Below are 13,505 nucleotides of genomic sequence, written 5' to 3' on the forward strand. Positions count from 1 at the left end.
AGATTGGTTGCTTGCTGCTTTTTCCCGCATTCAGCTAGTAGGGCACCCGAACGTAAGCGTCTTATGTTCTTCACATCCCCAACAATACCTTGAATACCCTTGGATACAGCAAAGGGGTTCAACTTTAGCGGTGCCTTGTCAGGAGTCTCAATCACAAGGAAACGCGGCCAATACTCAATCGATGCATACGGACTGTGGTCAGTATGAACAGGGTCAGTTTCAAGTGGACGTTTTCGGTTTTTTTGGGTGGAATTTCATAAGCCATGGTTAGTGTAATATGGTTCATCATCCGAGCTCCCCACCAACTACGGAGTACCACAAGGACAATGCTAAACGCAAGTGGGTCTCCAGCTTGCAGCACCAAGGATACCCGGATGATATACTCCAGCAAAAGAATTATATTAAATAATTAATGCACGAGATTGACCAATGAGTCACCGCCTTCTGGGCATAAGACTCTAGGCAAAGTTCAGAAGTTCAAAAATGCATTTCAAAATCAGAAAAGATCGATGAAAAATATAGCCAACACCGAAATTTAGAGTCCAAACACAAAATGTGCCATATATATTGCATATATATGCCACGTTAGTTTTAGGATATTTGGGACGAACTCTGGAAACCAAAGTGAAAGAAGAGCTAGGACCTGAAGTCGCTAAATACTTCAGAACAAATTGGCGACGTTTCCTTGACGATTGCTTCATGTTATGGCCCTTTGGTAATGAAAAGTTGCCTTTGTTTCATAACATCGTAAATAACTTGAACAAACATTTACATTTTACCATGGACTCAAATTACTCTGAAATTCCATTTTTAGACACCATGGTAAAACTATGTGGACACGACCTAGAAACAGATATATATTATAAACCTACAGATACTAAACAATATCTACATTTTTCATCTTGTCATCCTAGTCATATAAAGAGAAGCATTCCATATAATTTAGCAAGACGGATCTGCATGATTGTGTCTAAAATACCGATAAGGAATATATGACTTGAAGAATTAAAATCATATCTACAGTTTCGTGGGTACCCAATTCTACGTGTGGAAGATGGAATAAAGAAAGCAATGAACATTGACAGAAAGACACTGTTGTAAGTTCGTGATAAACAAATAAATAATACTGTCAATCTGGCCTATGTGTCAACACACAACCCCAGGAATCCGGAACTTTTTCATATCATAAGACAAAATCTTCCAATCTTAAATGCTGATATTAAAATGAATCGAAGTATGGCAAATGTAACTATGATTAGTAAACGCCAAAGCCGTAACTTAAAACATGTATTGACACGTACCAAATTCGACTCATGTATTAAACCTACAGAATTCAGTGTCTCAAAATGTAAACGGGAAAGTTGTGGAACTTGTGAGTATATACTTGAAAGTTCATGTATTAAGTTCAAAAACAGGAAACAAATGTTTCATGTACGCTCTAACATGGACTGCTCCGCAAAACATATTATTTATGTGATCATATGTCAATGGTGTCATGAAGAATACACTGGACAAACGGAGTGCTTGAGGGACAGAATGCGCGTCCATAAACAGCAAATTAAGGACCCCAAAACCAGACGCATCTCCTTAAGCGCTCACATCGGCAAATCCGCAGCAGGAAAGGAAATAAAATTTTAAATATTCCCTTTTTACAAGACGAATACTGCTGATGCCATGCTGCGTAAAGCTAAAGTAAACTTTTTCATAAAAGAATTGTGTCCATCGTTAAATCAGTAACGCAATGTATTGGAATCATACTTGTTTTTCTTATGCTTCTATTGTATCAGTGTCAATGTTAACGCCTCCAATGTGACGTCATGGCAACACCACGTCAAAACATTTGTATACAGTTGTAATGTGACGTCAAGACAAAAGTGACAGGTGGTTGAATAGGCCCCATGATGATGATGACGATGATGATGATGATGATGATGATGTGTAACGTACCATTACACCGAAGCTACATGTTTGTTAACAACTCGTGAGGTATATTCCTTGTCGATATGCTTTATGTTAACAAATAACAAGACAAGGAAACAAGCCCTCTATGACGGAGAACATTACGATATGTGGCCATGCTGAATGAGTGTCCTCGCACCCCCTATTGGTGGTTGCTATGTTGGTAACAAGAGGTGTGGTTGGTACTGACTTGATTATCCACAGGCACTGCATTAAGGCTCATTACGTCCTAAAACACTATGCAGTCCTTTACGAGAGTGGTACAACTACACCATCGATCCTTGAATATTCAGGTTAAATAGTGTTCAGCAACCCATGCTTGCGGTAATCAATCATGGTACGATCAGATGTCATTGTAGCTTACACTTAATTGCACAGCTGTGACTTCGTCGAGGTCAAGGGGAAACAACTCATGTTTCTAAACCTCTGTGACCTAGGCTAATAGTTCAGTAAATGTGATTAGCTGTCGTAATCCCTAAATTTTCATGGTTAAAAAAAGCTTACCTCAAACGTTTCTCTCTTCTTATTCAGTTATTTAGTGACCATGCTGTCTACCACTAGGAGTAAAAGATGACTAACGAGATCAGACGGTCAGATGGTCAGACTCGCCAACTTTGTTGATGCATGGCGTATCAAAATATACCCATTGCTTACATTGATTCTCACGATGTCAGACACTGAGTGGTTTGGTCCAGACTTGTCGATTAAATAAAATGCAAGTGTCGGTCAAAAATTAGTCGGCCAAACTTTATTCTCCATGTCCAGTATTTTAAATGCTCCCACTTTATTTTGAAGGAATCATCAACAAAGGCATATCCAAATTTCACATATGTGGGTAATGTTGCCATGACAACACATTGAGGTGTAATATTTCCAAAGAAGTTGCAGAAAATGAAAAACGATCTGTCTTTTACTCCCTCATGGATAATGCTACGCCATTATATAATATCATATAACATATGTTCAATACAGTATTGGATAACTTCCCGTCATTATCAACAGTCAACGATTTGGATTTCTTGATTTACATTTAGACGGGGGCTGCTTTTTAAGGACACCTCCATTTCAGTCTTTCAAAAACTGTGTCCAGTTGGCGCTGCTTACAATATATTGAGCGCTGACTGGTATGTGTCCACTGAGTATTTAGTTTGATTATATGAATAAGTAGACAACATTACAATAAGTAAGTTTCCTATGATTACGTCATCTGAAAGGGGTTGTTTAGAGTCCAAAAAGCTAAGCTCTTTCAGTAAAGGGGGTGGGGGTGAGGTGTCACTATTACAGACAATTGTAGTTTTCAAATTAATTTTGAGTCTAGCGAACTACTTGTCACAAACACGCTATGTTTCTTGCATATTATGTTTCCTGAAGTGTGCGATACATTTATTGCAGAATTTCATATTTTTGGAGCACATAAACAAGCATCTAGTCTTCGACATGAACATGATATTTTACAGAAAAACTGTTAATAATAAAAAAATAATAATAAGATATCTTGAAGGAACTTATGAGACTTTCGTCAGTTTCAAAACGCAAATCTAGACTTTCCGCATAATCCAGACTTGCTTGGGCTTTCTAGGATATGCTCCTGTCAGAGTCTGCATGACAGATCCCAGGGGAACAAAGATAACAAATCAAACAGAATGGGGATGATGAAGGTGGAACATAGCAAAACCAATTTGTTTGATATTGACTTAATATCTAGAAATACAAAGCATAACAATAACTGCATATGTGTCATTTTCTAGATGAGTCCGTCTAGTCTTTGACCGACCCCTGTGTTGTTAAGAACAGCAAATACAACAAACACAGGGTGAACATGACAACTTAGTGACCGAACAACAATATTCAAAACAGTTTCAAAAATTGTCCTGTAGATATAATGCATCCGACAATAAACAGTATATAAATCTCACGCTGAGTCCGACTGGTGTTAACGGAATGCATGGGGTGGTGTAGGTGTTCACTGCAATGTGAAACTGTAACATGTCATATTTGGGATTACACTTTCTGGTACAAATTCCACTACTTTTTTGCTGAGTACCATCAGTGATTTGAACCCGCACCTAATCGCCAGCACACAAAGTCAGCTGCCTAGCTCGCTCGGCCGCGGTGCAAATAAGGCAAATGTCACATTAATTTCATCACTTTCTAAATGGCTTTGTGTAATTATATCAATGTGTGTGTTTTACCTTTCAACTAAGTGTGTCATGTCAAAAGACAGTAGAGGAAGCGCGTGGCTGCAGGCGGATATCAGCCAGGGCACATTTCCACATGGTGAACCGGGCAGGTGTAACACGTGTTTGTTATGCAATATACATTACGAATCGAAACACGGATTGTTACGAACCTTGTTGATGTCAGAGTATGATCGACAGTCTTCGCTACTACCTGGTGGTCTTCGTTCATTTATCAACATTTGTTAGGTCAGATACATCTGCTGACTGCCGTTACAATGAACTGGATATAGGTCGGTGTATCATGTGCGCTTCGCATGCTGCACACTATACGAAAAACGCAGAGGACAGCTAACAAGACGAGGAAACAGAGTTAGCACAGATAAGTGACTGTTTCTACAACCCGCGAAGCACTATACGAACAGTATGCCGTATTGGTTGACCCACTTGTGTCTCAAGTTCAAACAGTTACAGAGGGTGAGGTAGTTTAATTTTACGCCGCACTCAGCAATATTCCAGCTATATGGCGGTGGTCTGTAAATAACTGAGTCCGGACGAGAAAATTCAGTGATGAGCGTGCGCATTGATCTGCGTAATGGGGAACCGATGACATGTGTCAACCATGTCAGCAAGTGTGACCACCCGATCCCGTTAGTCGCCTCTTACGACAAGCATGGATCAAGATCAGCTCTCTCTCTCGGTCGGAATTACGATACAAGATGTCATTATCAACAGTTTATTGATCATAACACGAATACATAAAATACAATAAAGCATTAAAAACATATTGCTGTCAGTCAAAAGACGTAATTCTTGAAATAATCTTGTCAACACCGAAAGAAACATCATGACAAAACGTCAACACGGAGATAAAATATCACACTATGAGTGGGTTTCGAAACGTTTTCCATCCACTTAAACGAAGAGACCACACTCTACAAGATCGTGTCTAAACCATCACAACACCTAATCAAACCATTCACGTTAGAAGAAACCCATAACAACTACACGACAAAAGTGAAATTTGACAAAATTCAATACATTAAATACTCCCCTAATCTTCAAAAGAGTGAACAATAAATCAACACTTTCATTTTGAAAATTACTTGCAACGTTTATACGGATCGGATCAGAGGTGTCTGTCAGCAATAGGGATATGCTTGTACCATTAAACGGAAGACATGTAACGGGATCCGTTTTTCAGCCATGTGATTCTCATCTCCCATAAACAAAGAACAATATGTAAATGTTTTCACTCAATTATGCAACTTATTTCACGAAAATTTAAAATGCAGATCACATGGAAGTAGGTTTTAACTTATACATGTTGTAGACACTTTGAATCAGATACAACCTTGTAGATGCATTAAGAAGGCCAAACTGACCTCTTCTTCTGAGAAAGCACGGGGAAGGGCATCCTTTCACAAAGCAGAGCGCTCTCACTTGTCACTAACTAACAGGTCAAACATTCTTTATCTAACGCAACAGCAGTTAGGAGTAGTGACCGGGGATGTGGCCAGCCCAGAATATAAAACATGGAGTATTAAACAGACAAAGGCAGCACAAAAGCAGCGCAGCCATGCATTTTTCTCCAGTGTATAAAGCCGATCTATACATATATAATGCAGATCACATGGAAGTAGGTTTTAACTTATACATGTTGTAGACACTTTGAATCAGATACAACCTTGCAGATGCATTAAGAAGGCCAAACTGACCTCTTCTTCTGAGAAAGCACGGGGAAGGGCATCCTTTCACAAAGCAGAGCGCTCTCACTTGTCACTAACTAACAGGTCAAACATTTGTTATCTAACGATCAGCCGATCTATACATATATATCATACAAACTGTATACAAATAATGGACCGACCATGTTATAATATGATGTGGAATTCGATTTTCGTTTGAGACAGAATATAATCTTTAATCAAAATAGACGGTTTTCCTTGAACCGTCAAACAGATTAGTTACATTTATTTGGAGCACCCAGCATGTCAAATGAACGACTACTGTTTCTTTTTACTGCAAAGCATATCAGGCAAAACATTTTCTACTAGTTCTGCGAACAGATTTATCCTTCCCGCCTAAACACGGAGTGGTAAACCCTCAAAGGCAATCTTCCAGTTCGTTGGGAGCAAACATTGAAGAAAATATATAAAATGTGTTGGGCACTCATCATTACTTAAATGTTTCTTTTATATTCAGGGTGCTTTTGGCAATATTTATCAAACAGATATTCCAGTTGGCACAGCACATTACAAAGTCTAAAAGGAAGCTGGTTGAACCACAGCTAAATATTAACATTTCTTTGATAATGATATCATTCAAACGTTTCTCCATGGCCATGGTGAGATCTGAACGTGGAACATGTCATGAAGCAAAGGTACGTAGTTTCTTGTATTCACGTTTTCCGTGAATTGTTTTTCAGCTGTACACAGAACTGAAGCTGACAATCGTCATTCCGACAGCTCTTTGCATGGTGGCAGCAGAGAGCAATCAGTTGTCTACAGGTCGTGCATCCTCCCTTCATCTTCATGCTGCAGGTTTTCATGTGCCTCACACCTTCCCGTATTCTGTGGCAATTCGCCACGGAGCACGATGGGTCCTTACACTTCACAGCATGTACTAACGACTGCACATAGCCCTCTATTTCCTGTTTGCGTGTTTTCTTTGGAGGTGCAGGCTTGTCACCAGCGTTCTGTTCCTCATCTCCCGGGCTGGTCTTACCGTCAACCTGCCAACGAAAAGCACATGTCTACTCCCCGCACGATACAACTCCGTCAGCCTGGTCCGTTTCTAGCCTACAAAACTGAAAAGAGGCAGTGGACATGTTGTCTGTAAACAAAACTTCTTTGGGAGGCGATTTAGACGAAGGAAAGCCAAGTTCGTGGGATAGTCAACTTCTATACTGCGATAGATGCGACGCTTCGATGACGATACTAACACTTTGAGTCATCTCTTTGTATTAATTGCTTGACAGCAGTGTCAGTATATACACCGAAACGTATTCATTGCAGTTAAGACGTTAACTATCCGTACAAAACAAACCTGGGTTTTCTTTCCTGTAAAGAAAAGCCGCACAATCGGGCAGTGGTATTTCGCCAAAACCAGCAGTTAAGTTAAATTGGTTTGTGTGAAACCCGTCACACAGTTGTGATAGGAGTTGTGTCATGGCGAGTTTGTCCAGGAATCCCATCTATTGTACTTAATTGCTAAATATAATTATGTGTTTTAAGCACGTGTCCACATATATACATTTGTACAGTATATTTATTACTAAGGCAAAGTTGGAGACGTTGAGAACATGTTTGTCAGTATCTTACTGTATCAGCCTCGCCATCTTTCACTGTTGCTGTGAGCTCCACGGGTTCATCGCTGGCAGCTTTCTCGTCATCTGTAACACACAATATCATTTAGCATGTAACAGTTACATTGGACCGTAATGGAAGTTTGGTTGAGCACAGATTTAAGCTGTATCTGAGCTATTTTACGACATCTCAGCTTGAACAGACTGAAGGATGCAAGTGCTTGACGTGTCTACATCCTCAGTGAAGACCTGTGCAGGTTACAGTGCTCACCGAAGGTCAAGTTCCCTCAAGCTACGTTTTCTTTTCGGTGACTTTGGAGCTTCATATTTCCACACCACACAAGCGCATGCTCCTTTTTTATGTGGTCACACTGCACAGTGCAGCAGTGTGTAATAGTCGGGTCACATTCTCAGCGCCCTGGGGAGTATACAATCCACAGTGTCCGTGAGGTGTACACAGGATCACGTACCACCATGTGTAGGCGGAGACTATAGAACTACAGGTGAGGTGAAATTGGGGACAAGCAAACGCTTTAAGCATTATACAACACCGACCTGGGGTAATGTAAGTGGACAGAATATAGCATTACTGTACTAAAATGGTCGAAGACATTGCAGTGACAGCTCATGGACTGGTAAGTCTCTATGGAATTCATCATTTTCATGATGAAAACTGCAGTTTTGCTGTAGTTTTATCGGTATAGATATCCTTGAGGGCTACAAGTGGGCCCAGGTGATCAGGTCGTCGATGGCGTCATACCCTTAGAAAACATCGAAAAACGTATGAAAAGTGTTATGCTAAAATCTTATTTCTTCGATAGGCAAAATGTGTACGCAATACTTCACACAAGTAATTTATGTGAAAGGAGTGTGAAAATCAGTCCGTGTATACAGCCGTGGTTCGACTGACTGATCGATCCCTTGTAGCACAAAGGTCATATCATCTCTATCACATCTATCGGTCTATAACCCGGAAAACATCCAACAACGCGCCGCCCGCCCCCCAGTTTCACAACGTCTCACTCAAAAACGAGTCTCGTCTATGCATACGGGTATTACATTATTGCTGCCACCAGGAAGTACATGTATCAATAACTCGCAGCTGGTGTGTGTCTCTTTCTCTCACTGATATGTCGGGGAAAACCATAACCAGTTATTCTGACCTGAGACCCTGTGTCATAATCCACTTACCTGGTTCTCCCTTGCTGATACAGGCAGACCTGAACGCTACGCACGATGCCAGGCAGGACCGGAGTCTGGAGCCCATGGCCCCCTAGTGGCGGGTATGAAAGGCGGATAACTCATGTACCGAGTATTACGTACACGTCTCGCTTCACCTGTATGATGGTTAAATCTTGTCAAAATATTGATGTCGACGAAGTGCAACCTCGAGTGTGTGTACACACTTCACATAACAGATTTATTCAGACACACATATTTGTTTCCGAACTATCAACATGTCAAGCTGGTTTGTTCCGAAGGTTTATTTATCACTTTTCATTGAAAACATTTTGCAGGGCTATGTGTTATGTATACAGTATGAATGTCTATATAAACACACATTCCAATGCATACTTACGGGGCCGATTAGTGTTAATCCCATATCTACAATGTCGCGAACTGATCCACCATCAGATGCACAAGCGTGTCAAGTTAATCCTTGTCTTGTTGTGATGTGACACCTGTTGCACTGACCTACTCAGGAGACACGCCTCGGCGAACAAACTGAATCTATACCTGTGTTTAATATGTGCGCGTTATATCGGTACGGCAAGTGTCAGGCTTACGGTTTGACAAACATCTAACAGTTAATCAATAGCAGTATTCTAATCAAAACAAATGTCCTGGGAGGACGTAATACTTTTGTCTGCAATCGATGAACAGGATAGTGTGGGTGATAATGTAGACGCCACAACAAGGTTCCCTTCCCTGATTGTAGACAACCCAGGTACCCGTTTCACAAAGCTCTCATAAGTCTAAGATCTCGTAACTTTTCTCGTAGCACACGCAGCTCCTGTGTTACAGTATAGGAGGAACGAATGCTACGAGAAAACTTACGAGATCTTAGGCTTACGAGAGTTTTGTAAAAAAGGGACCCTGGACCTGGATTTTCGAAGCTCTCTTAGCTCTAAGACAGTCGTTAGTCAATGTTAATATATAGCACTTACGACTATCTTAGCGCTAAGGGAGCTTCGAAAATCTAGGCCCAGGTACCCATGCTGCAGCTGATCGGAGACAGACATTTTGTGGAGCAGCGTCAACGTTAAACAACACGTCCTTGCGCTTATCGAGGCATGTGTGTTATAAATCACTGCTACTGCGACACCGTTGCTTGGTACGTATCACCACTAGCTGCAGTCATTCGCCTGTCGAGGTTTACACGGGGTTTTATTTATAGGTGATTCCCTGGGAATTTGTAATCAGGAACGACTCAGCAAAACGATGAAATGTCGTGCGAGGCCTTTGAGTAGTTATATTTTGGACTACAGGATATGTTGATACTTACACATGCCCTTTACAATGGGTCTTTGTGTGTGTTTATGCTTGTGTGTGTGTGTGCGTGTTTGTGTGTGTGCCAAATAGCTTCAGAAATTCAAGGATATATTTCACAACATTATTGAGCGTCCTAAATTGAAACAAGTTCCTTGAGGGAACAAATTTGTTTTCATTGCTTGCTTGTTTGTGTTTTGTACCATCTCTCATAACTAACAATATACATTTGTTCTTTTACGATATGGTGAGACGTAAATACAACATGACTGTCTGTCAGAAGCGCCAGGACATATTTCGCAACATTATTAGGCGTCATAAATTGAAACACGTTATTGGAGGGGACATATTTGTTAACTTTATGAATTGGTATGTGGGGTGGGTTCTTGGTTTGCAGGGGCGTTGGGAAGCCTTGCGGTTAAACCGTCCGCTCGTTAGGCTGATGACCCGAGTTCGATTCCACACATGGGTACAATGTGTAAATTCCATTTCCGGTGTTCACCGCTGTGATATTACTGGAATGTTGCTAAGAGCGGCGTAAAACCATACTCAGTCACTCACTCTTGGTTCGGAATGAATATATGGCCAGCTGTGGTATTGCTTAAGTCATTGTCAGTGTTAGCCATGTCAGTATCAGTAGATCACCGAAGATCAGGGTCTGAACTGGTCTTCATCAAGGGATCTGGTGGTCAAACTCGCTGACGTGGCTGTCTCGTGTAATCGTGAGCCAATTGTTGACTCGTGTAATCGTAATCTAATTGTTGACTAGTGTAATCGTAAATTTGCACAGAATTATGCTCATGCTGCCGGTCACTGGGCTGTCTGGTACTGACTCGACAATTCACAGTCCGCCGCCATGGAGCCTGTATATTTTTCAGAGCGGCGTTAAACAACGGTGAACATGTGATCAAGCTATATATGTAACTCAGAGTCCAACTAAGATCAGTCAACGGGTGCGCCTGTGTCAGGTTATTGTTAACATGTCTGAACAGTCGACACAAGGTCGGCGTTTGACATCTCAGTGTCGAGACATCGTCAGCAATGTGATAATTTTCTTTAAACAATTAACTGCAGATGGTTTAATGTTTCCTATTCGGGTTTTTAGGCAGCGAATGAAGTTAACTCGGACAGCCGTTTGTGCCGTTTGACCTCCCGGGTCGTGCATATGTAGAGTAGCTCAGGTCAAGCTGAACAACCTGTACAAATCTATTTTGTCGACTTTTGCCGATCGATCGATGAGATTCGGGTTAGAGGTCTCCTCGCACCAGGATTCACACTGTGTTTTACAACAGTGTTCTTGATCATGTGAGAGGTCCTAGTTGTGAAGACTGTTGCACCCTAGGCTGCAGGCGAGACCCCACTCTGTCCTTCGTTCCCTATCTATCTGCTGTAACTTCAGTTTCAGTTTCTGACAAAAGGGAACTGTACAGGAGCCCGTTTCTTTACATCGCTTTGCATGGAAGGAGCACAATATGGCCGTCTGTTTGCACATCCTGCAACCTAGCCGGACTCTACACGCCTCTGAGTGTCTCATAAGTCCCTTCACCTTACTACAACGATCTACAACGTAGGTCTGATCTTTGCATTGTAAAGAATCTGACAAGGCTGCTTCACAGCGCTGTATTGATAGTAGCTTTGCTTCGTAGCTGGGTTTCTGTTGTGTGATGGCACGAGTCTCTTCACCCGGACTAGCTGGCGGTGTCAAGAGGAGCGTTAACCTGCCAATAACAGATATGATGGCTTTCTCAATAGGAGTCATAGAATAGGCAACGAGAAATTACAGGTAATAAGTTAGGCGCATACCAATTACATCCCAAGCCTTCCACTCAGTTTTGATAATCACATAATCTCCATACTAGGTGAAGAATGACAATACATTTTAACAACTGAATTTAACCTATTGATGACGTATTAAATCAGTTACGTTTGTACGTGGCGACGCATTACCCATGGCAAAGCTTAAATGGCGAAGGTCGATGCTCATGCTGTTGATTACTAGATTGTCTGATCCAGACTGGATTATTTACAGACCGCTACCATATATCTGGAATATTTCTGTGTGCGGCGCAAAACTAAATTCACTCACTAAAACGAGAATCGATACTAGGCACATTTGGGAATGTTGGAAAGTTACTTTCATGGCCATTATGCGATCATGGACAATATCACGATGCTAAAGTAAACGAATGAAAGCCAAAACATATTCTGATATTCTGTTACATTGCAATTTTTCAGATATTGCTTTACTGGAATTCCTTGATTTGCATACTTCCACGATCGAGAGATCATCCGCTGATTTACAGCCTAATGTACAATACACTGTCCCCAATATTCCCGTAACTTAGACAGTCAACTATCTCTAGACTAATGCTTAGTCTCTGAATATATGTAATTTTGATAGCAACACACCCGTTTTTGTTGTAAAAGAGCCCCAGGGAGAGGTCGGGATTCAGATGAAATCTAGACTTGCTTCATTTAAGGCTTTTGCACTGCAGAGAAGGCTTGGCAGTTTGCAAAATAATGTGGTTCAGAGACTGTGAGACAGACTAAACTCTCTCCACACAAACGCCAAACTAAATGAAGATCCAGTATACATGAATAGTTCCCTGTTCAATTTATGGGTCACGTTGTACATAGAGCCGATAGCCCACATCACTGTACCGAACATAGAGAATAAAATACATATATCTTACAAGGCCCATTTCTTCTGCTGCCTCAGACGCTGGGTTGTCTTCCTTTTCCAAGACACCCCTTTCTTTCCCCCTTCTTTGTTTCTGTACAACTCACTGTTTCTGTAAAATGAAGAAGACAGACATGTTACAACAGAGTGTTGTAAACTATGACACGGGACTTACACTATGAGCTATAAGTGAACCAGTCGGCACGTACTGAACATTTGCAAACTGCACTAAAACACTGTGTCGAAGTCAAAGTGACCTACGTAAATACTTCGAGATATCCGACCTACGACACGAAACGTGATGCTTTTGTGGGGAATACGCAGATCCAACTGTAACTTCGACACAACCGTTCAGCACATCGGTTTCGACACATCGGTTTCGGTGTTTGACTGTACAAACTCACTTCTCACAGCAATATGGCTGTCAGGGTATACGATCCCTTGACTGAAGTAATGACAGATTCTGCCACGTGAGCTGATTCATCTCTTGAATAAAATAAGGTAATGTAGGCATTTGTATCCAATTGTAATTTAGGAACGGCTGCAACATCGTTACCATAACAACGTATAAATGCTGGATTACCTTATGGCTGTTTATGAAAGAGGCAAAGCGTTGTCTGCAGGTGTGAATTCATATACATATCAAACATACAAAGGATACTGTCTGCAGGTGCAAATCCATGTACATATTATACATACAAAGGATACTGTCTGCAGGTGCAAATCCATGTACATATTATACATACAAAGGATACTGTCTGCAGGTGCAAATCCATGTACATATTGTACATACAAAGGATACTGTCTGCAGGTGCAAATCCATGTACATATTATACATACAAAGGATACTGTCTGCAGGTGCAAATCCATGTACATATTATACATACAAAGG

The 13,505-nt window shown here is 41.1% G+C and overlaps 1 protein-coding gene across 1 annotated transcript; it reads right to left on the minus strand.

The window, feature by feature from the left end:
* Positions 1 to 4,856: 4,856 nt before the first annotated feature.
* LOC137281485 (histone lysine acetyltransferase CREBBP-like) lies at positions 4,857 to 9,212 on the minus strand. The gene is made up of 4 exons (XM_067812741.1): positions 9,023 to 9,212; positions 8,635 to 8,780; positions 7,460 to 7,530; positions 4,857 to 6,870 (listed from the first exon to the last, which is right to left on the minus strand). Exons 2-4 carry the CDS (start codon positions 8,708 to 8,710, stop codon positions 6,538 to 6,540), a joined length of 480 nt encoding a protein of 159 aa, XP_067668842.1. The 5' UTR covers positions 8,711 to 8,780; positions 9,023 to 9,212; the 3' UTR covers positions 4,857 to 6,537.
* Positions 9,213 to 13,505: the final 4,293 nt, after the last annotated feature.

This window comes from Haliotis asinina, chromosome 4 (genome assembly GCF_037392515.1).
Source record: "Haliotis asinina isolate JCU_RB_2024 chromosome 4, JCU_Hal_asi_v2, whole genome shotgun sequence".
Classification (NCBI taxonomy): domain Eukaryota; kingdom Metazoa; phylum Mollusca; class Gastropoda; order Lepetellida; family Haliotidae; genus Haliotis; species Haliotis asinina.

Coding starts and splice junctions, on each gene's coding strand:
- LOC137281485 (XM_067812741.1), bottom strand. CDS start 8,710: ATGGGCTCCAGACTCCGGTCCTGCCTGGCATCGTGCGTAGCGTTCAGG. Junction 7,531..8,634: donor TATCAGCAAGGGAGAACCAG/GTAAGTGGATTA, acceptor TGTGTGTTACAG/ATGACGAGAAAGCTGCCAGC. Junction 6,871..7,459: donor AAGATGGCGAGGCTGATACA/GTAAGATACTGA, acceptor TTTCGTTGGCAG/GTTGACGGTAAGACCAGCCC.